At 49.4% G+C, this 21,910-nt stretch overlaps 7 protein-coding genes across 7 annotated transcripts; 4 read left to right on the top strand and 3 right to left on the bottom strand.

The window, feature by feature from the left end:
• The first annotated feature begins 70 nt into the window (after positions 1-70).
• Positions 71-2,976, top strand: TrAFT101_007769 (uncharacterized protein). Its single transcript, XM_024904119.2, has one exon. The coding sequence runs from the start codon at positions 201-203 to the stop codon at positions 1,509-1,511; it is 1,311 nt and encodes a 436-aa protein (XP_024759122.1). The 5' UTR covers positions 71-200; the 3' UTR covers positions 1,512-2,976.
• Positions 1,438-2,712, bottom strand: TrAFT101_007768 (uncharacterized protein). Its single transcript, XM_024908420.2, has 2 exons — positions 2,160-2,712; positions 1,438-2,090 (listed from the first exon to the last, which is right to left on the bottom strand). Exons 1-2 carry the CDS (start codon positions 2,415-2,417, stop codon positions 1,617-1,619), a joined length of 732 nt encoding a protein of 243 aa, XP_024759123.1. The 5' UTR covers positions 2,418-2,712; the 3' UTR covers positions 1,438-1,616.
• Positions 2,977-3,046: 70 nt separating the features above from the next.
• TrAFT101_007767 (uncharacterized protein) lies at positions 3,047-5,278 on the top strand. The gene is made up of 2 exons (XM_024909993.2): positions 3,047-4,215; positions 4,274-5,278. Exons 1-2 carry the CDS (start codon positions 3,449-3,451, stop codon positions 4,782-4,784), a joined length of 1,278 nt encoding a protein of 425 aa, XP_024759124.1. The 5' UTR covers positions 3,047-3,448; the 3' UTR covers positions 4,785-5,278.
• A 220-nt stretch (positions 5,279-5,498) lies between these two features.
• On the top strand, positions 5,499-8,455 carry TrAFT101_007766 (uncharacterized protein). The gene is made up of 3 exons (XM_024908421.2): positions 5,499-6,602; positions 6,680-6,745; positions 6,926-8,455. The coding sequence occupies exons 1-3, from the start codon at positions 5,749-5,751 to the stop codon at positions 8,283-8,285; spliced, it is 2,280 nt and encodes a 759-aa protein (XP_024759125.1). The 5' UTR covers positions 5,499-5,748; the 3' UTR covers positions 8,286-8,455.
• A 1,192-nt stretch (positions 8,456-9,647) lies between these two features.
• Positions 9,648-10,301, bottom strand: TrAFT101_007765 (uncharacterized protein; the record flags this gene model as incomplete). The annotated part of the gene is made up of 1 exon (XM_066128140.1): positions 9,648-10,301. One exon carries the CDS (start codon positions 10,299-10,301, stop codon positions 9,648-9,650), a length of 654 nt encoding a protein of 217 aa, XP_065984257.1.
• A 3,054-nt stretch (positions 10,302-13,355) lies between these two features.
• TrAFT101_007764 (uncharacterized protein) lies at positions 13,356-13,655 on the bottom strand (the record flags this gene model as incomplete). The annotated part of the gene is made up of 1 exon (XM_066128139.1): positions 13,356-13,655. The coding sequence occupies one exon, from the start codon at positions 13,653-13,655 to the stop codon at positions 13,356-13,358; it is 300 nt and encodes a 99-aa protein (XP_065984256.1).
• Positions 13,656-15,629: 1,974 nt separating this feature from the next.
• On the top strand, positions 15,630-19,984 carry TrAFT101_007763 (uncharacterized protein; the record flags this gene model as incomplete). The annotated part of the gene is made up of 3 exons (XM_066128138.1): positions 15,630-15,685; positions 15,783-19,124; positions 19,201-19,984. The coding sequence occupies 3 exons, from the start codon at positions 15,630-15,632 to the stop codon at positions 19,982-19,984; spliced, it is 4,182 nt and encodes a 1,393-aa protein (XP_065984255.1).
• Between the last annotated feature and the right edge of the window lie 1,926 nt (positions 19,985-21,910).

Raw genomic sequence — 21,910 nt, 5'->3', positions numbered from 1 at the left:
TTGGAATGCGACAACACCAAGGCGGTGCCTTTTTTCTTACACCCATACTGTAAACAGCGAGAGGCAGAGGAAGGCATTTTAGACGGCAAGAAGGTTCATTGATTTTTGTATAGCAGCCAAGGAGCTACAAAAGGGTGGATCAGTTGCATTGATTGCGCCAATTGCGTTTGCGACAGCCCATCGCTTCTGCCGACACCACCATGGCAAGGACACGATCAACGAAGCCCTCGACGGCGGCTTCGGCAACAGATTCCGACTCGACCAAGTCAAAATCGACAATAGCCCTCGTCTCTCACGCCGGCGAGGCCCCCAAAGTCTTCATTCTCCCTTCAACGGCTACTTCAGGCGCTCGAATTGTCACACTCCCCAATCCACGAAGCTCACAGCCGTCGCGATACCTTGCTTGTCCCGAAACCGGCATCTATGAATTCACAAAAATAGCGACGCCAAAATCAGTGCCGCGAAGCTGGCTCATCGAAGCCGCGCCGGCCTCTAATGGAGCCGAAACCGGCAACCAAGGCGCAAACCCAAGCGCGCAGGTAACCATGGGATCAGAGCTCTTTGTGGCAACAGCCATTGATCCCCTCTTCTTGGTGCTGCCAGCGCTGGCCGACGCCCAGCCATCGAAGGGATCAGACGAAGTGAAGCGGCTGTTCCTATCTAGTGATGACCATTTGGATAAACTGCCACAGGAGAGTTCACATTTGTCTGAGATTATGCGCTGGGATACTACACGGCGACTAGTAGAAAGTCGAATGGGTGCAATTTGCGACACTGTCGAGGCTGGAGATGAATCCATGTTTCGCCTGAACGAGAAGAAACTTGTGGACGCCATCTTCCAAAAGGCCAAGAGAATGAGCGAGAGCGGCTTGCCGCCGAGCATGGAGGAGAAGTTTGTGAAAAAGGTTCTCCAAGCACCGATGATGCACAGAGTGGTGCGAACGGGAGAGAGCCAGCTGAGCAGCAACAGCGATGTAGGATCAGGATCTTCTACGCCACAGACGGATTTGGCAACATCTCAGTCTACAATATCAACCACGGAGACTAGCGACACAGCAGTTTCTCAAGCAAGTACAGCTGCGACATCAGTTGCTGAGGAACCGGCAGAGGAGAATTTTGCCAGTGCTTTACAAGCTTCGCCAGAAGTTGTTGAGCAGCAAAGACTAAAAGTAGCATTTGAGTTTATCTGCTCCAGCTACGTAGCTCCCGTATTGGCTGATAAACTCCAGAAATCATTTTCTGGAGCAGGTGGCCTTAAAGACTTCTCTCTTCTAAATGATTACATCGCTAGTCTTGAGAAACTGCGGTCGGAAACCATGGCAGTGAGAGCACAAGACTACGGACGCAAGAGAAACCAAGATGAACTAGATGACGAGGCTCGGATGGAGAAGAAGCGGAAGCTGGAAGAGGAAAAGAAGAAGAAAGCAAGCGAAAGCCGTGGAGTCCGCGACCTCAAAAAGGTTAACACGAGCGGTATGAAGAAGCTAAGTCACTTCTTTCAGAAGAAATAGCATTTTACAGCTTGCACTTTTCTGGGTATCTATGGTGTATCGAGTTATGAAACAAAAAAGGACCGCCTATGGCCAAAGTCCGGGTGCGGAATCCAGCTTACATGACTATTTGGCTCTACCGTAACGACTCCTAGTCGTCGCAAGCCCTCTCCCAATGCCAGACGTACCACGACTACTTGAGGAAGCTGAGGCGCTGTTGCTTGAGGAATACCTTGAGCGGGTGGCGATCCTCGATGAGCCTGTGGCTATCCTTGTTCGACCACGAGCTCCACGAGCTCCGCGAAGGCCAGAAGGAGCCCCACGAGCCCCTCGGGCAGAAGCTGACGCAGGCAATTTTCTTCTCTGTTCGTCTTCTTCCCGCCGTCGCCGGACCTCTTCTCTCCGCTCCTCTTCCTCGGCCGCTTTGCGCGCCTCAGCCTGTTGTTTTCGCAGTGCTTCTGCTTCTATCTCCGCCAAATCGTTGGTTGCGCCTTTCCATGTCGGATCGAGGATTAAGCGTTGGTTGTGTTCTGTCTGTGATAGGATGCGAGTCCAGGTGTTGAGAAGCGAGGAAGCATTCGAAACGGTTTTAGAGACGGACTAGAGTGTTTATCACATGTCAGCGCTGCTATACCGGACTCCATATGCCTATTGAGCTGGGAGACGTACCTCCATGTTTCCGCCTGCCCGCTGCAGAGTACCTATAACGCCTTCAATCACTTCATTGATCTTTCGTACACCATCCAGCTCCCTCTTTAGCATTGCATCTCGGTCGACCGGATCGGTTTGGTGGTCGTTTCCCGTTGGCGTCTTTGGGGTTCGCGGGGTTCTGGGAGTCTTTGGTGTTTTCGGACGAGGCTCATCGGGATCGTATTTTACTGGCGACGTCCAGAGATCTGTGTCATCCAGATCCATCTCACCGGCCATGTTTGCGTTTCTGATGGAAGACCTGGCCGTTATTCAGATGGGCCGAGTGCAGAGAGTTTAGATAGAAGTACGCGGTAGATGTGTAATATCGTCTGAATTGCACCGCAGAGGGCCGCCTCCAGATCTCAAATGCTGCTTCCTTCAAGATGCTTTCAGCAAGTGACGTTTATTCGTATGTCGTTGGTCGGAGTGGGGGATTCTTCAAAGTCGCCAATCGTGCATAAGGCATCAAATTGCTGAACAGGTAGGTACTCCGTAGACTAGATCCAGATTGAGTTGTGCACGGCATAGCATATTTTTGCGGGCTTGCATCGCTGCTGTGGTGATGCTGTCGACAAGGCCAAGCTTCATAGTGGGCCCATCCCCCGATGGCTACCAATCGCAGCCGCTGCAGGCCCTGAGAGCCGTGAAAGGGCTCCAGGCCCGTGCGGCGCTGTGATTGGCGCGACGTGGCGCGAAACGAACGCGTTGCCGCTGGCTACAGGCGGGGGTGCTCAACGCGTCTTGCTTGGGCTGTAGCGCTAGCGAGCTTCTAGCGGCCCAGCAAAGGGAGGGCTGGCACACCCATTCCAGCGCTGGCGGTTGCCCCAGCCCCTCCAGTTTCATTTTCTAGTCTAGCTCCCGAAATCCTGCTCTCCTCCTCTGCCATCCATCACCAAGCATCGTCAAGCCGATCACCAATTCGCGATATTATTTTCTTCCTCCCGCCATTGCTGAATTTGCTTCGCCCATCTTGCCGTCATCGCTGTCGCCCTCCGAACCACGCATGGCTCTCCCGCCATAGTATTAATTCCCTCATCGACGCCATAGACCGCTTTTCTCCCCGTCGACTGCTTTTTCTTTGTTTTGGTCCGGTTCTCTTTTTCTGGCTCGTCCCGAGTTTGAGATTCCGCTGCCACGACAGCTTTAGGAGAAGACCCAGGACAGGCTGGAACTGCACCCGCAACTTGGCTTTGCTCTATCTCATCGATTCGGCTAGCGCTTAAATATTTGTATCTTGGTTTTTCCGGGATTTTGGCTCGTCGTTCAAAATGGCTGTCGTTGACGCTACCCCGTCGACGCCTTCACCCCCATCTTCTTCCATCCGAACACCACCAGCCCCTCGACTTGGCTACCACGACAGCTGGGAGCCGTATTCACCACGCAAGTCAGCGAGACTGTCTGCACAACGCACATCTGCTAGAACGCCATCGCCTCAGCCTACAACCCGTCAAGCACTTTCATCGCCTCGCGCCGCAGCAAAGTCAGCCGCTCAAAGCTCCGCAGCAATGGCTTCACCAGTTTCCTCCCCACGCAAGAAGCGCCAACCTGCTGCCGACTCAGTCCGTCGCGTCGCTGCAGCCCTGGCAGCCGAATCAGCTGCTCCATCCGCATCAAAAGACAAGTCTGTCGCTGGCCGGGCTGTCGCGTCTTCTTCTCTAATGCTTCCAACGCCATCTAAAACCCCTCAGAAGCCCCCAACTTCCAAGGAGACTGCTGAGATCCAATCTTTCGCCCGTAATCTATTTCCCACCGAGGATGCTGATGTATCAAGTCCCCGTAAGAGGCGCTCAAAGAAGTATTCAAGCATGGCTCTGGAGGGTTTCCGAACTGAAGCTGAGGAGGATATCGAGATTTTCACCGATTCTCAGGAGCGCATCCCCAAGAAGGATGACAGCAAGTCAAACCCTTTCGTGGGCAATGCTACCAGCGCTGAACCCCCTAAACGCCGCACCAAGCGTAAGGTGATGGTCCCTGGCGAAGGAGCTCAGTCGATTGATGAAGCATCGCGCCGTGACGACGGCCTGATTTATGTATTGTAAGTATCTCTACAAGTTGTACCTATTACGAGGATATACTCTAACGTTTTAATTCAGCCGAGGCAAGAAATTTTTCCGCAAATTTTCGGAATTTGATGATGAAGTGGAGGATGAAGAACTGGATTCAGATGTTGAGGCTCATTTCTCCAAGCCGCTTACGCGATCTTCCATCAAGCCCAGACTACTCTTCCCTACCAAAACGCCCTCTCCAAAGACCAAGCAGATGCTGGAAGAGGAGGAAGCGGCAACTGATGTCGAAGATGCCAAGGATGCTATTGAGGCAGAAGAAGAGCCCTCGGCCCCTGTCCAAACACCTGTCAAGGCCAAGGAAGAGAGAGCGCAAACCCCAGAGGCCCCCAAGTATGCGCCCGCGTCTCCGCCAGAAACCAGGCGAACTACTCGATCTACCAACAAGCTGGCCACAGGCCCAACGCCGGCAAAGCGCGCCGGCAAGAAGAGTCCTTTCGATTCATGGCTTCGAACCAAGGAGCATGCAAACCGATCAGGCACGAAACGCGCTGCTGGAGAACCACTGGCTGCAGCTCCTGCCAAAAGAACTCGATCTTAGACGCCACACGGCGGCCCTTTTCTGCTTCAGTTCGTCTCTTCTTTTCTTTGTTCACTATACCAATAATAGCTTCTGGTTCTTTTCTTTTGTTTTCTATTTGAGAAAGATGTGAGAGAAAGGCGAGCCGACACAGCTCTACGCCATTTTCGTTGTGAATTAATTTTGGCATTCGGCAGTGTTGAATATTCTTATCCATCACAACCGGCAAGTGGATATGGATGGAATTGGTCAGTCAGTTTGGCGTTTAGCAGGCAATGTGGATATGTGTGTCATCTGAATAGCAGATGCACAACTTGAAAAGAGATTACAGGTTATGTCACGATGGTCTGCTCTCCAATAAATCATGGTCATGGCTGTACGTTTTTTTTTTTTTCTATTTTATGTGTGTCTGTGTTTGTGTGTTGGTTTCATGTTTGTGTATTGAATGTAACTAGTGATTGTGGAAATTGATTGATGTTGGTTGAATTGATTGTAGGTAAACAAACAACTCGCCTCTTATACACTCTCATATCTCCTATCCTTCCAGCATGTGGTGATGCCTAACCTCCAATTGCAGACACCGACTTAACTCCAGCTTATGCCGCATGTAACCCAGCTCCATAATAGGTACCCGAAGACCCTTAAAAGGCCTAAAGATCCCTCTGTACTGAGTTGCATGTGCCCTGTAATATTTGTCGGCTAGTGCCGCTGCCCCACGTCTACCGCCCCTCGTGCTCGAAAAGTGGTACTTGCGCTTTTCTTGCCATCTTCGCCTCTCGAGTAGCGATTTGAATGATTGCGTGCTTGCTTCAAAGCAGACCGATTATCGGCAGCGAGCTCCCAATGGTCTAAGCTGACCACTGTCTGCTTCTTTAAATTGCCCTAGGATCCCGCTGCCTGCCCTGCCTGCTTCGATCTTCCCTCTACAAACTGCCGAAAAAGCGTCCTGGGATTCTCAGAGACCCTCGCGATATCCGACAACAAGATGCATATCCTGGTAACCAACGACGACGGGCCGCCCTCGTACCACTCTCCCTACATACACACCTTTGTGCGACATTTGGAGCGAGCAGGGCACACTGTCTCTGTCTGCGTTCCCGACACACAGCGGTCATGGATTGGCAAGGCGCATATGATCGGCCAGACGCTGAAGCCTGTCTACTACCGGCCCTCGGCCAATAGCCATGGCGAGGACATTGAAGGAACAATACATGCTCGACCGTCTGCCTCAGGCGATGTCGAAGAATGGGTCCTTATTGACGGAACGCCGGCGTCTTGCGTGCAGATTGGCACAAATCACTTCTTCCAACACAAGGGGCCAATTGATTTGGTAGTGAGCGGGCCAAACTACGGGAGGAACAGCACGGCAATATTTGCACTGAGTTCTGGAACATTGGGTGCGGCGCTAGAGGCAGCGGCTTGCAGAGACAAGGCTATTGCTCTGAGCTTCTCGCAAACGCACGACGCAAAACTCATCGATGCGGCATGTCGGCACAGCATTAGGGTCATTGAATATCTCTACAAGAACTGGCCGACTGACGGTAGCGCTGATCTGTACACAATCAACATTCCTCTTGTCGAAAACATAGAGACGAATCCAGTAGTGTGGACAGACATCCTACAGAATTACTGGTCCAAAGAAGGCTGCTTTGAAGCTATTGAGCCCGAAGATGAGGCGGAAAGAATAGAGAACGGAACTGAAGGCGCGATCAACGGTGCTTCCAAAGGACTTGCGCATAAAAACTTCAAATGGGCGCCTAAAATCATGGAAGTGCACAAGACTATACAAGAAGGAGGGCCTGGATCCGATGGATGGGTTGTTAGAGAAGGGCATACAAGGTAAGTGTTGCCATCCATCACTGCATTTTTACATCGACTGCGTAACCAAGTTGCTGATATGACCATTTCTCTATTAGTGTTACACCTCTCAAAGCAAACTTTGCCAGTTGTGCGGGAGACAAAGCTCTGCAAGAGATCAAGCTGTGAGTACCTCCGCTGTGTTTATGGCATTAGAGTTTTGGATTTTTCTGTTTTTTCTTTTTTTTTTATGAGTCGAAGACGGAACACGCGTTACGATTGATGATATACATTGCATGTAGACTTGTTTTGCGTAATTGAAAGACTAAAATAGAAGATATTCTCACGCCTAATTTTCTTTTCAGTCCTCCTATTAAGTTACCTTCTTCTACCGCAGAACTGTCAGTTCGAGAGAGCCCTAAGGAGAAAGAGAAGACAAATTCTGGGATTCAAGCTATCGTGTCATACGATGACCCTTACGTTCAACCCCTAATTGTAGCCGCGCTGAACGCCGTGCTACCCAAAGAATCGTTTAACCTCATCACCGATATATCTTCAGAGAACTTCAACTTATCGACCACACTCTCATCTTCCGACAGCAATGTGTTGCAAATCATCCCTTACGAAGCCATCGACTTTGAATTTGCTTCATCGCATACCAAAACCAGCCTTATTAACAGCTACATGATCCGGAAAGCGCTTATCAGGAAACACTACCTATCAGCAACGCTTGACCACTGGGCAGCCAAGAACCCTGACTCGGTTCTCAAGAAGCATCTTAGGCGTAGCGAGGCATTTGAAGTAGATTATGCTGAATTTCTCGATGACGCTCTCATTGAGGCGTTTGACCTCAGGGAGAGCCTAGATCGCAACGCAGAGAAGGAGGATGCGAGTGAAAGAGAGTGGTGGATTCTCAAGCCGGGGATGAGTGATCGCGGTCAGGGCATCCGTCTGTTCAGTACCATGGATGAGTTACAAGACATTTTCGACGGATGGGAGGCAGAGCGGCCTGATAGTGATGACGAAGACGAAGACGAAGATGACGGCGCCCAGAGAGGCGAAGCAGAGGATGAAGACGCCGGCGGTGACTACATCACGGCCTCTCATCTTCGCCACTTCGTGGCTCAGCCGTACATCCATCCTCCTCTGATCCTCTCCCCCGGCGGCCACAAGTTCCACATCCGGACCTATGTCCTCTGCACGGGAAGCCTCGACGTCTACGTCTACAAGCACATGCTCGCCCTCTTCGCTGGCAAGCCTTACACAGCCCCCTGGGAGGCACCGACCGACATCGAGGCTTTCCTGACAAACACATGTTTACAAGATTCGCCAAACGAGAACACAGTGCAGCGATTCTGGAACCTGCCCCTGGAGAAGACGGCTGTGCTGGACAAGGTGTTTGGGCAGATTTGCGAGACGACAGGAGAGGTGTTTGAGGCGGCGGCGAGGGCCATGCCAATTCACTTCCAGACGCTGCCGAATGCGTTTGAGGTGTTTGGGCTGGATTTCCTGGTTGATGAGGGGGGTGAGGCTTGGCTGCTGGAGATTAATGCATTCCCGGACTTTAAGCAGACAGGGGGGGACTTGAAGGAGATTGTGGAAGGATTCTGGAGAGGGGTGGTTAAGTTTGCGGTTGGGCCGTTTTTCGGGGTTGATGGCATGGCAAAGGGCGATGAGGATGAGGATATGGTGCTTGTGAAGAAGGTTGATCTGGGGAGGAGGTGATTGGGATTAGCTTTCTTGTGTTTGGGTGGGCTTTTATTTGCTTTTTTGATAGATGTATAGAGGGACAGGCATTTATAGACAAGCTCCCTTTGCTCCTGGTGAGGGGGTTGATGAGCTTAGTATAGTCGTGATAATTAAGATGTGTGGATTTAGTGAAATTTATTCATCTCAGCTTGTACCCTATAGACCAAGGACCGTCTCAACATTTTTTTTGCTGCAATCTATCGCCTTTAATATCTTTATTCGAAACAACCGTGTATAAAACAACCTCATGTATTGTCCCCTCGTACCGGGAGATCCATATTTACGTAGCAGGAGGTTATTTGTGGTTGAGCAAGCTGGCCACTTACCCTGCATATGCCGTATTCGACAACCCATTTGTCGATCCAAGCTATTTTTGAATACGAAGATGGAGAATAGAATATCTTTTCTTCAATCGTTTTTCTAGTTTCTTTCTCTCTCCCCTCCTCTTTTTTTTTTTTATTTTTTGGTTGGTCAAAATACGTAGTCTGGGAAATCGCTGAAAACTGAAAATCCGCCTCGTAAAGTGCCTCGTATACTTGACTACTTAATTAAAACCCACCAATATACGAAACTAGTTTGTCGGCGCATAATGTATGTATGTCCATCTTAATTTTTTTTTTTTACTTCCGCGTTACGCATTTCATAATCTGCTATTACTTATCACAAAGTAAAAAAAAGTATATGCAGTTTTGTTCAGTAGGTACGGCTTCACAATGTATATGCACCATCTTGATTTAAAGAAGGGGGGGGGGGGTTACAAAAGTCTCTTACATCTATGGAGAATGTCGAATGAGATTTTTTTTACGCCCACCCTTTTTTTGTGTCAAAGGGCAGTGATACGCGTCAGTCAGCATTCCGTGGGAATAATAGCAAAGCCTCAAATATGGAGTTGATCTGGTGGCAGTAGATGAGCGGTGTAAAAAGCTAGCTTCGTGAATAAGTTTGCCGATGTGTGGGCAGAATGGCCTCTAAGACAAGGGCTATTCCCAGAATAAGGCAATTAGGCACAATACAAGGCATATTTTTTTCTTTTTTTTTTTTTTTTTTTTACTTAAAGAGATTAGGTAGATCAGAAAATCGTAGGGTCTATCTAGTGTTCAATAGATGTGTCCATGCGTACGTCTCCAAGGTGGCTTAGAGAGCATCATACAGTCTATGCATCGCTTTTTGTAATTATTCATGTGGACCTATTTTACAGCGTTTTCAGCTTATTTTAGTCTAATATAGTCTATAGGGGTATCAAAGTAATATCTATGCTTTTTGCCAAACCGTTTTCAAACCGTACGCCAACGCTGGCTTTCCCAATAATGAAGACCTGCAACAAAGCAGTCTAATCGTCTAATCACCACTGTAGCTGATGTTAAGTGAGATAGAGCTGTCGCTGTCATAGTCGCTGTCACTAGAGCCTGACCATTGTGTGATGAATTCGTTATTCACAGTTGAAGATGTTGAAAATGACGAATCATCATCATCACCATCGTCATCATCACCTATTTGGCTTATGCTATCTGACAACAGCGGTTGCTCTGCCATCCACTCGCGTAGCAGCGGCTCAGTTTCACCACCGTAGTCCGTTTGTTCATACTCCATTTCATCGCCGCATACGGTGGTGCAATCGCTTTCCCATTCCGGTTCTTCCCCATCGTCTGTCTGTTCGCTACTATCGCATTGTAGCTCTTCGAAAATATCTTCTGGAAGAAGCAGACGGACTAAGAAAAGCTGTCGTGGGAAAGGTTCAAACATCATGTGGTGCAACAACATGCAGCTGCACACAAGCGCCATCATGAATATATCTGCGGAGATTACTGGGAGCATGCATAGCGCTAGCATTGGCTCGAACAATGCTAGATTGGCAAAGTTGTAGACTTCCAAGAGCAATAAAGTTGCGAGAAGAATGTTTTGCTCGCACTGGTAGTCTTCGAAGCCTTCTATGGAGGCTGGATATATGTTAGGTGAGTTGAAGCTAATGATGTGATGAAGTTTATCGTACATCTGTGTCTATGCGTTGTCAAGTACAAGACTGTGCATAATGGGATGATGATAAACGCGAAGACAGAGATATAAAAGGCTATACTTTGTTAGGTATTTGATCCTCAATGTCTGAAAAAGGTATTGTGTGAGTCCGTACCCGTTGAGCAATCTACTTCGAACAAAGCACACACGGCTGCCGGAAGAGAACAGTCCATTATTGTCGTCATTGTGCCTGCCATTTCTTGTTGTTCCCCTTATCTCCAAGCCGTATGGGCAAGCAAAGCAGAAAAAGAAGAATAGAACGTGAGATGGTTGAATCTCTCAAGAGTGTCTACGGGAATGCTGCTTTTATTACTCCTTTTACATGAGATAACATTCAGCCATAAGTGGCAATTAAGCAAAGATTCAACGAATTATAATTATAATTATAATTATAATTATAATTCGAGATATGGCTAAAGCATTAGGAAGTCCAAAAGTTAACCTGCTTGCTATCAGAAAGTCAAGCCAACATAGACCTAACTAAGGCGGCATTATCTCGAGCAGAAAAACCTTTGCTGAAATGCTTTACTGGCGACTACTCTATTCCACCACCTGATATGGATTTCGGTCGTTTTACGGGCGACACTGTGGGTAGGACGCGTATCGTTTGCATTTTCGTGCAGTGTAATGTTGGGATTGCCCTAAATGATTTAGCTATATACTTTAAAAACTGTTGTATCATAACTTGTCCGCGTAAGATTGAACTCACAGGAGAATAGAATTATTCGCCCGGAGCAAACTATAATTGTCACAGAATAACACATATAGCCCAAGATACTATGGCTTCGCATAACCTGCCTAGCCACCTCCGATAGCTTCAGCTTTCTAGACCGTTGGTGCAGAGAGCCGCGCGCATGACTGTAACCGACCACAGCCTTGGCGGTTTAACATTCCGAGGCAAACACCGAGATACTCTCTCCGCTGGGCAATATTCTCGACGTTTCTTTTATCCGCATGATGCGACCTGTGACTTAGGGCAGGATCAACTGTTTGAGGAGCGTGTTTCCGATCCATCCATCTAGGCTCATCCAAAGGCAAAATAATTCGCCGACAACCTTCCAAAACATAGCTCGTGCACACAACGAAAAAACGCCATCTGTCTCGGCTCACATAGGCGGATCATCACCGCCGATAGACGGGACTTATTTTTTTGATGAGGCTGTGCACAATATTGGACAAGGTTGACGGCTTAATCCTGCATCCATCCGGCGCAAATTAATGCCCTCAGCTTCAGGACTGCCAAGAGTGAAAAGTTCGCTCTACTGGGCATTAGCTTCCTTTTCGCGTAAAAAAGCGAAAGAGAAGATAAAAAAGGAAAGGAGAAAGGAAAATAGAAGAAGAAGAATGTTTTTCCTCTCACATTTTTGCTCCTGCAGGAAGTTACTCGAAGCGCACATTACTGGGGGGTTGCCATCCCGAAGGCTGCCGGCACGATATTGATTGCATGGTGTGATATCTCAAGACGCCACAATGACAGTCTGCAGCAGTGATATGATGAGATTTAGCGCCCTGCAGAAGCGGGCAGCACAGTTATTCGCTGTCGATAATGTTAAGGTAGCTGCTCAGCCTCAATGCGGTCTTGTAGCTTGCCGAGATAGGGAACTCCAAATTAACCAGCTCTGCGGAACACACAGTTTCGGCAAAGGCACTGTATATGGGGGCTACGATTCGCTTAGGGGCGACGAATAGATTCTTTCTACACTCTTCCATTCCCTTTTCCCGGGGCAGATCCTCCCATGGGAGGCAAATGGTCGGAACCAAATCATTTAGTATGAGAATGATTTGACGAACGAGGCGGAACAAGGTTTACAGCCACGGCAACTTGTTGGAGCTAAACACATCCACCAGCAAAAACCATCTAGAATATCGTGAGCGAGCTGTGGTAGCGGACCGGGGCCCCCCTTGGCTTAGACCCCGTACAGTGCGAGAGAGAGCAAAGGCCGGAATGGTGATTTGGGTCTCGTACCTATATAAGCCAGACAACGTGCGTCCGTGTGTGGAGGCGCTATGCCGTTTAGCATCTTGAAACACACCTTAACAGCAATAAGGTGTGCCAGGGTGGGCGGCTAGCCTAGCTCTAGTCTGCTTGGGAGATGCGACTGGATCATGGCGACGTTATTGGTGATTTTGTCATTTAATGTCCGACTCTTGTTTCAATGGCTTCGCCGTATTGGAGAGCCTGGCAATGAGCCTGGGGCAACGTCCGTGATCAAGATAACACTGCGGTGTTCCGCGTAATTGCGAGTTTCCAGACCCGCAAGCGTACCCCACACTCCACTTTGAAGAAATATCAAGGTTTTGGCTACGCCGCCGTATGGAATATGAAAGATGAAGCTTGCTCTTGTGCTTGAAGTCCCGTAGTTTAATTATTATGTTGGGGCCGAGTCATGCTCGTTTCTCAGCCGCCTGGCGCCAGAATAGTCACTTTTGCCAGCCGTCACCGCATCTCTGGAATCCATTTCTGCAACCGTGATACAGCAGCACTTTGATATCCACGGCGGCACGGCGCAGAGATATGATGATCGGAGGACTAAACCCGATAAATGCGTGTGCAAATGTACGACCTTCCAACAAAGATGCTGATCTTCCAGCAGCGTCAGATGGCGCTACAAGTATAAGCACTTCGATGGGGCCGACGATGTCACTTTCTGCCGTCTTAGCGCCAATGTCAGAAATTAAGCAGCATCATTTTACTGGTAGCGAGAGACAGCTGTATTTCTCTGCGTCTCAGATGCCACCTATGACCCGTCGTGTGCCGTGTTCATGTATGACCGCAGCGATATCCAGGACTTGCTGCTGCGCGGTTTGCGACATTGTTTGGGTATCATCGGTATTGTCTGATGCCGTGCTGCTAAAACATTTTCCAGAGCCCCTGAAGGGACGCGTATTCGTCAAGGCTGTGCCTCAATGGCCGCGGCGAGTTCCTATGACGACTGGAGATTGATGAAGCCTTGGCGAGCAGATATGGCGCCCTTGATTCCATAGCATTGACTGTTTTGCCAGCAAATCGCCAGCATATTCGCATGGGCGGCCTCACGTGGCGGGTTTGCTGGCTCCATACGGAGCCGTTAGTACGTTGGCGGTGGTGAACTTTGCGCTGGTTGCTAGATCTGTGGAGAGTGGCTTGTATGAGGGTTTGCATACGTAGGTAGGTGTAAGTAGCAATCGCAAGGACATGGCGACTTTGATACAATGGATGTTTGCCCGCCGAGTGCTTGTGTTGCCCGCAGCGCTTGATCGGGCTGCAGAGGTGCCAAAGAGGGGAGAAAGCTTGTTGGCACAGCCCCTGGAACTAGGCTCTGGGGGGCGCTGGAGCCTCTGACGGCCGCCCATCACATGATGATCTGATAAGGTAGATTCGTCGACGAGATGCGCTGAAGATGAGGCACGTTGCGAGCGAAGCGATGAGATGGTGCCGCGGGCAGAGGAGCGCTATCGCCACAGGCAAGGCTGTGGCCGTCTCATGATGCTGGGCGACGACTGACTGGTGGCCCATGGCGTGCTCTGCCGTGGCTGATTACGTGGACCTGACACGCGAGCAGCGATACTTTTCAGCTTGAAACTGTATTCGGGAGATACCTTTGCGGCTTAGCGGGCAGAGAGGAGTCCTAGGTACCCAAACCAAGAGATTCCACAACGGAGACTCGCTACTTGTACCTGGAGCGGTAGTGCGTGTACTTGGGCGCCGCTGATGGGGAGGCCCAGGTAAACGAGTTGAGGCCTCTGCTCGGTGGCAGGGCGAGAGTTTCTGAGCATCTCCTCCGTACTAAGGCCGCCAAGCCCCTGTTCCTTGTCTAGCTAATTCGGATTATTCTCAGATTTTTTTCTTTTATCCGAAGTAAGTACCTAGGTAGCCATCTACATACATACTGCACACGTGCTGGCAGACGGATATACGAATTAGGTATACGAGACGTGCTGAAGCATGTCGGTCAAGAGGTCGAGGTAACGCCGCACTCGTGCCCAATTAGACTGCTGATTGCTTTCAAAACTTGTTCCAATCCGTGCAAGTCGCTTCGTCGGGTTTCCCAGTTGGCGCCTGAAGACCCTGGCATTATGCCACTGCTAGAGGTATTTCTTCTTTCGTACATGCACCCGCGTACTCTGGCACTGGGTCAGCTTGGCCGTGTTGGGGATATTAGCGGCCATGTACCCGGTACTTTTGTAACTGCAGCCAAGCTCTCTCGCTGCAAGTGCCTATAAAGCACTCATAGATATAATCCATGCATTGCCAAGCGATTGGAAATGGCGTTGCCAGCTGCTCAAACAGGGAGGCGGCCGATCACGATCATGCAAATGTTGCTCTCCGCAATTAGAGTACGGTATCGCTCCATTGAACAAAGAATCCGTATACTGCACGGTGCAGATGCTGCCTCGGGGCCGTTATACCGCGGAACCATTACTCGCGCAGCTGTATACCTTATGCTTACAAGTAAGTTATGCCTCGACCGCGTGCTAAGAGTACATTGCTTCGGCAAGGTACGGGGCGCCCAGTCAATGCCTCAGCGGTGCGGTAAGCGGCCTTAACGCCCGGGAAGGGGGATTGTGTATGCACGGCTGGCTGGAGTTATAGCGCCTCTGGCCACTGTCCTATTTAGTGGTGCCGCTAGAGCAAAGCGACACTCCCTGCGCGAGCGTTTGCCTGGAGGGCCAAGGCTGGGTTCCCGGTACTTGCGCATTGGCCCGCGATCCCATAGCCACGTCAGTAGCGACTACCCGCGCGAGCTCGCCTCCGCTGGAACCGCCGCCGGCCCACCGAGGTCTAACAGGTACGACCATAGCTGGCGCTCCACTGAAATGGGTTGATGCTGGTGGGGCTGCTGGCTTCCGCCTGCCAATCACTCACCCTTTTCATTTAGCATAGCCTCACGCTAAACCTCAAGCACGAGACGAGCACGATGGCAAGGTACATGCAAGTCTCTTCATTCCTTATTCCTTGTTTTGCTTCTGGCCTTGGTTTTTGCATGGCCGCTCTCTTCAGACGCTCTTCCTCCCGGAGTACTTTGCTTGTACGGGCGCTCGACGTTGCGAAGCTCCGACTCCTTGGGCCATGAGCTGGTGCTAATTCGCCTCCATCGAGCCGCTAGGGCTTGCCTCGCCAGTCCTCTCTCCCTTGTTGCCAGAGCAAATCTAGATATTAACCCGCCTGAGCTCCGCCAAACGCGCCCCCTGGCTCAGTTGCTACAGATTGCACGAGTCTGCCTGTCTTCTCTGTCCAGCCTCACCCTTTCTCTCCCTCGACACCTCTTTTCGCAACGGAGCCGTATCTCAGCGTGTGTGCTGCCTCGAGGCGGCTGAGTGCTGACAATGGCCGACTCCAACAAGCCTGAGCCCTCTCCAGGGCCTCCAGCGAGGCGGAGGGCGTATGTGTTCCTTTTGCTTGCGAATCAGCCCCGTCTCCCTCAAGACCAAAAAAAAAAAAAAAAGAAGGGTTGGCTAACCAATAGATTGCATACCTAGGCCGACGATAACAATAGACACAACTGCCGTCAACCCCAATAGCAGCGTTGTAGAAATTACACACGATTTTAACAACCAACAGCCGCAACCTAGCTACACCATCTCTCCCATCTCCCCCCCAGACGACGCCGCCAGCCCCTCTACAATGATAGAGACGCCTTTTGGCTTTTCTCAAGAAAGGCACCCCGAAGCACGGACGGACACATCCTTCGATATTAGCAGAGAGAGCAGCCGGCCAACAAGTCCTCACAATGTCTCGACTCCCATTGGCGCGCACGGATTCTTGGTTGTACCGACGAACCACAAAAGATCACGGCAGAACTCAGTCGATTCCGAAGAAGCGAGCCGTTCGTTCGTTTCAGGGGGGGAAACCACCGTGGTTGCTTCCAACTCAACGCAGACGGACAAGTACAAGACGACGCCAACAAACGATAAAGTGATGAGCGACGAGACAGCGTTGAAGCCTGATGCAGGGACTGAGGCCGACTTCGATGTTGAGAACAACCCATTTGCCTTTTCACCAGGCCAACTCAACAAGATGTTCAACCCCAAGAACCTTGCGGCCTTCTATCACCTAGGAGGTTTGAGCGGCTTGGAGCGCGGTCTGCGAACGGATCGCAAAGCTGGCTTAAGCACCGAAGAAAACTATCTGGAAGGATACGTCACATTTGGAGAGGCAACTTCGAAAAAGAATGATAAGCAGGCTACCGCGACCTTGCTGACAGCTGGGGAACCGGCGGCTCGCACAATGTCTCAATCAAGTCGACGATCACTAGGATTTCAAGACCGATACCGAGTGTTTAGAGACAATCGATTACCAGAGAAGAAAGGCAAGAGCTTACTGGAACTTATGTGGATCACTTACAATGATAAAGTGTTGATTCTTTTGTCGATTGCTGCCGCCATCAGTCTTGCCGTTGGTCTCTATCAAACCTTTGGCCAGGCACACACGCCAGATGAACCCAAGGTCGAATGGGTCGAAGGCGTTGCCATTATCGTTGCCATTGCCATCGTGGTCATTGTGGGATCGCTAAACGATTATCAAAAGGAAAGACAGTTTGCAAAGCTAAACAAGAAGAAGCAAGATCGAAATGTCAAGGTTGTACGTTCTGGAGCGACAATGGAAGTATCTGTATTCGACCTCATGGTTGGCGACGTGATCCACCTCGAACCTGGCGACATGGTTCCCGCCGATGGTGTCCTCATTGAAGGCTTTGACGTCAAATGCGATGAATCTCAGACGACAGGAGAATCGGACATTATACGCAAACAGGGCGGTGACGAAGTCTACGAAGCCATTATGAATCATGAGAGCCTCAAAAAGATGGATCCATTCATTCAGTCCGGATCCCGGATCATGGAAGGTGTTGGCACTTATATGGCCACGTCAACTGGCATCTACTCTTCCTACGGAAAGACTCTCATGGCTCTCAACGATGACCCGGAAATGACACCACTTCAGGCGAAGCTGAACGTCATCGCCACGTACATTGCTAAGCTCGGTGGTGCTGCCGGTCTGCTCTTGTTTATTGTCTTATTCATCGAGTTTCTGGTCCGTTTGCCGCATGATGATAACTCTACTCCGGCGCAGAAGGGACAGATGTTCCTCAACATCTTCATTGTCACAGTAACAATCATTGTCGTTGCTGTCCCGGAAGGTCTCCCCCTTGCCGTTACCTTGGCTCTCGCTTTCGCTACAACTCGTATGCTCAAAGATGCCAACCTGGTTCGACACCTAAAAGCTTGTGAAGTCATGGGCAACGCGACAACAATCTGCTCTGACAAGACAGGAACTTTGACTCAGAATAAAATGCAAGTTGTAGCAGGAACAGTGGGAGTGAACCATGAGTTTCGCCAGTCTCGCGTACAAGACGTCGATAACGCTGAAGGCGACAACAAGAAACCATTACCCGCATCAGATTTTGTCAATAAGCTTAGCGCTCCGGTGAGAGAGTTGCTTCTGGATTCTATTGCTTTGAACTCGACGGCATTCGAAGGCGAGGTTGAAGGAGAAAAGACGTTTATCGGCTCCAAGACCGAGACGGCCCTTCTCCTGTTTGCCAGAGCCCATCTGGGCATGGGGCCTGTCAGCGAGCTACGGGGAAATTCGACAACTCTACAGCTGATTCCCTTTGATTCAGGTCGTAAGTGCATGGGAATTGTTGTCCAGCAACGCGATGGCACGGCCAGACTGTTCATCAAGGGCGCCTCGGAGATCCTGCTTGCCAAATGCGACAAAGTTTTACAGAATCCATTGGCGGATGCCTCTGTGGTGTCGATGGCACAGGGAGATATCGATGCAACCAACCAGCTTATTGTATCTTACGCAGAGCGCTCATTACGAACCATCAGTTTGTGCTACAGAGATTTTGAGTCGTGGCCTCCGCCAGCTTTGCGCCGCGGTGAGGGCAAGGGTGAAATCCTATTTGAGGATTTATTCCAGAAGATGACGTTTGCCGGCATGGTGGGTATCCAGGATCCCCTACGAGATGGCGTCGCCGAGGCTGTTCAGCTATGCCAAATGGCCGGCGTTGTTGTTCGCATGGTTACTGGTGACAATAAGATCACTGCTCAGGCCATTGCCAAGGAATGTGGAATTTTGCAGTCTGATAGCTTGGTTATGGAGGGCCCCGACTTCCGTAATTTGAGTAAGCTCAAGCAAAACGAAATCATCCCCAAACTTCATGTCCTTGCGAGATCCAGCCCCGAGGACAAGCGCATTCTAGTGAAAAGGCTTAAGGAGTTGGGAGAGACCGTTGCCGTTACTGGTGATGGCACCAACGACGCCCCCGCTCTCAAAATGGCCGACGTTGGATTTTCCATGGGCATCGCCGGTACTGAAGTTGCCAAGGAAGCGTCCGCTATCATCCTTATGGATGACAACTTTGCCAGCATTGTCAAAGCCCTGAAATGGGGCCGTGCTGTCAATGATGCTGTTAAACGTTTCTTGCAGTTCCAGATTACAGTCAACATCACTGCCGTCATCCTCACCTTTGTTTCTGCCGTCTCTAGCGAGTCTGAAAAGTCTGTCCTCACGGCTGTTCAGCTGCTTTGGGTTAATCTGATTATGGACACACTGGCAGCTCTTGCTCTCGCTACTGATCCGCCGCAGGACAGTGTTTTGGACAGGAAGCCTGAGCCTAAGGGTTCGTCTATCATCTCGCCAACCATGTGGAAAATGATTATTGGACAAGCCTTGTACCAACTGGCTATCACGTTCCTGCTGTACTTTGGCGGCAGCAACGTGGTCCAGCCCATTGTTGGAGGCGAGGTCACCAAAGCCGACATTGAAACTCTGGTCTTCAATACATTCGTCTGGATGCAAATCTTCAACCAATGGAAGTATGTATATCTAACACCTGAGAGTCTTTGTATAAATTGAGTGCTAACCTCCTTTTTTTTTTCACCTCTCTTTTAGTAATCGACGCTTGGATAACAAATTTAACATCTTTGAAGGCCTGACACGCAACTGGTTCTTTATCGCAATCAGCACTCTCATGATGGGTGGCCAGGTTCTGATCATCTTCGTTGGCGGTGCTGCTTTTTCGATTGCAGACAAAGACCAATCCGGAGGAATGTGGGGCATTGCCCTTGTGCTCGGATTCCTCTCCATCCCAATCGGTGTTCTTATTCGCCTTATTCCAGACAGCTTTGTTATCAAACTGGTGCCAGAATTCCTTAGGCGTCGAGCGAAACAGGTGCCTGGGTTCACAATCTCTGACGAGGAGATGGACATGTACCCTGAGCCGTTGGTTGATGTTCGCGATGAACTTAACTTTCTCAGGCGCATGAAGGGAGGGCGCCTTAACAATCTGAAGTTTGCCATCCAACACCCCAAAGAAATGATTACGCGGTCAAGGAGCCCGTCTCATTCCCGGTCCAATTCTGTCATGACAACCGATACACCGGGCCGAGAAGACAGCTTCCCATCACGCGTTGCCACACCAGTATCGCGGCAGCGTTCCCGGTCAGCCCGGTCACGCTCTAACTCTGCCCTCGGAGCACCAACAGTCATGGCCGGAATAGTGGCTGCTGGAGTAGCAGCAGGATGGTCACCGATTGGCCGGCCATCAGCTGAAGACAGAGAAGCCATGATGCAGCATTATCAGCTTCAGCTACAACATCAATCAAGAACAGAAGAAAGCCCGGAGCAGGGATCACAAAAGCCCGCCGAGGGCCAGAACAGCGAGGCGCAAAAATAGGCGTAAAGGAGTTGAAAGGCTTGCATAATATGATTCCCCTGGTTATAACGACTGTTTATACTTTTTTTTTTAAACCACTCTTTACCCTCCCTTTTTTTTTCATGTCCTTTCTGGAGATGACCAAACGCATAAACAAAGGTGCCGGTCGCACTTGATTTGATATTGATAGACGGTAATTCACTTTTTATTTTGGAGGCGGTTGCGATGAGAATAAAGTGGCACGTATTATAATGGACTTTTTTATTCTCTTGCATTATCTGTTAGTATTACTACTTTTATTATAATAGCAGGGAGAGATGGGTCTGTTTCTCTTCCTCTTTACACTTTCTTTGTCTTTTGTTTTTCCTGTTCTTGAATTACGCAAGTATAGGAAGGTGATGTAAATCGTGCATGCCTGACTCTCTAAATTGCTCTCTTCTTCTGTTATTACATACTTATGTGAAGGTGATCTAAATGGTGTATGTCTGACTGAAAAAGCTGCGGTCGGTAATAGCAGTAGCAATAGCCGAGTTAGTTTGAGTTTGACTCGTATGCATGAGATTGACTCGGAGTGGCCGAGTGTTTGTCTAGGTTGGTTGCATGCTGGTAGGGGAGCCAAAAAAAAGAGGCTTGCGGCATTATTGCTACTGTAGTTTCTTATAGTTTCTTTGTATATACATACAACCTTCATATTGTTTTGTCTCCTCGAACTTGATGATTAAAAAACAGCGCATCCTCTTGCATTACATGACATGGCATTACACTACATGGCATTAGTGTTGGTATCTGCCAGCACGCACACGCACATACTTGTTGAGTCTCCCGACAGAAAAAGTTGAAAATGTGTCAGACAATCAAGGAGACGCAGCTAATGGCGCAAGGGAGGGAAAAAAAGGAAAAGGGATTTGGGGGGGTGGTTGGGATTGGGGATGGGAGCCTAAAAAGCTCAGCTATAGGCTGTATTGGAACGGCGTGTGCATGTGTTGTTGTGTTTGCGTTTGCGTTTGGCTATTTAGTTTTTATTAATTGGCTGATTGATAGACTAGATATTGCTGCGGTTTTTTTTTTATTCAATTATTGAGACTCTCTGATTTGTCGTAACCCTTGCTTGTGTTGCTTGGTGTTTATTACCCGAGGTGTACTAGTAGGGGCGGGCGCTTTTTCTTATATGGCGGGAACCCACTGATATTGGGTGGTAATGAAAGACAAACTTTGTTATACGGGGTAAACTGTACTTGAGGACTGCGAGATATTATTTGGGCCGCGGTCAAGTCTTATTCTGGGTGGAGTAACAACAGCTTAGGAGCACGGCTATAGAAGAATGAAGGATGGGGTGTTTGGCTTATCGCTCGAGTTGCTGGACCGGGGGCATATCTATAGTAAATGCTATTAATTTATGTGAAGTAGAAAAGAAAGAAAGAAAGGGCTGGAGTTTGCATGGATCGTTGATCTATCAACACTAGGCATGAATGTAGCACCCAGCTAGCAAGTTTATAGCTTAGGCCAAGAAGCGAGAGAGAGAGATAGGGAGAGGCAAAAAGTCTCCGTGTCGAAACACGTGTTGTCGCCTTTCTAATCTAAACCTGGGGGAGTGGAAAAAGGGAGGAAGAGGGAGGGGGTGGAAGCATGAATCGGAAGAGCGCTTCCGTTATTATTCGCCTTTCTTTTTTTCTTTTTCTTTTTCTGTTTTATACGGATTGCTCTAAGGCGTTTGCTGCATTCCTCTTGATGAGATGGGCGGCATTCCGGGTCGGATGGGGGGAGAGAAAGGCTATTTATTTAATATGACGATGCTGTGTTTTCCGAGATGGGGGCCCGTTTTTTTTTTTTTTTTTTTTTTTTTTTTTTTTTTTTTTTTTTTTTTAAATAGAGGAGAGGGAGCTGAGTTTATGGGAGAAGAAAGCGCGGATGGGGAAGGGAAGAGCAGTTGTGCTTGTGCTTGTCTCT

This window comes from Trichoderma asperellum, chromosome 4 (genome assembly GCF_020647865.1).
Source record: "Trichoderma asperellum chromosome 4, complete sequence".
NCBI lineage: Eukaryota > Fungi > Ascomycota > Sordariomycetes > Hypocreales > Hypocreaceae > Trichoderma > Trichoderma asperellum.
The sequence above is the reverse complement of the archived record's forward strand: the minus strand, read 5'-3'. Positions and strand labels throughout refer to the sequence as shown.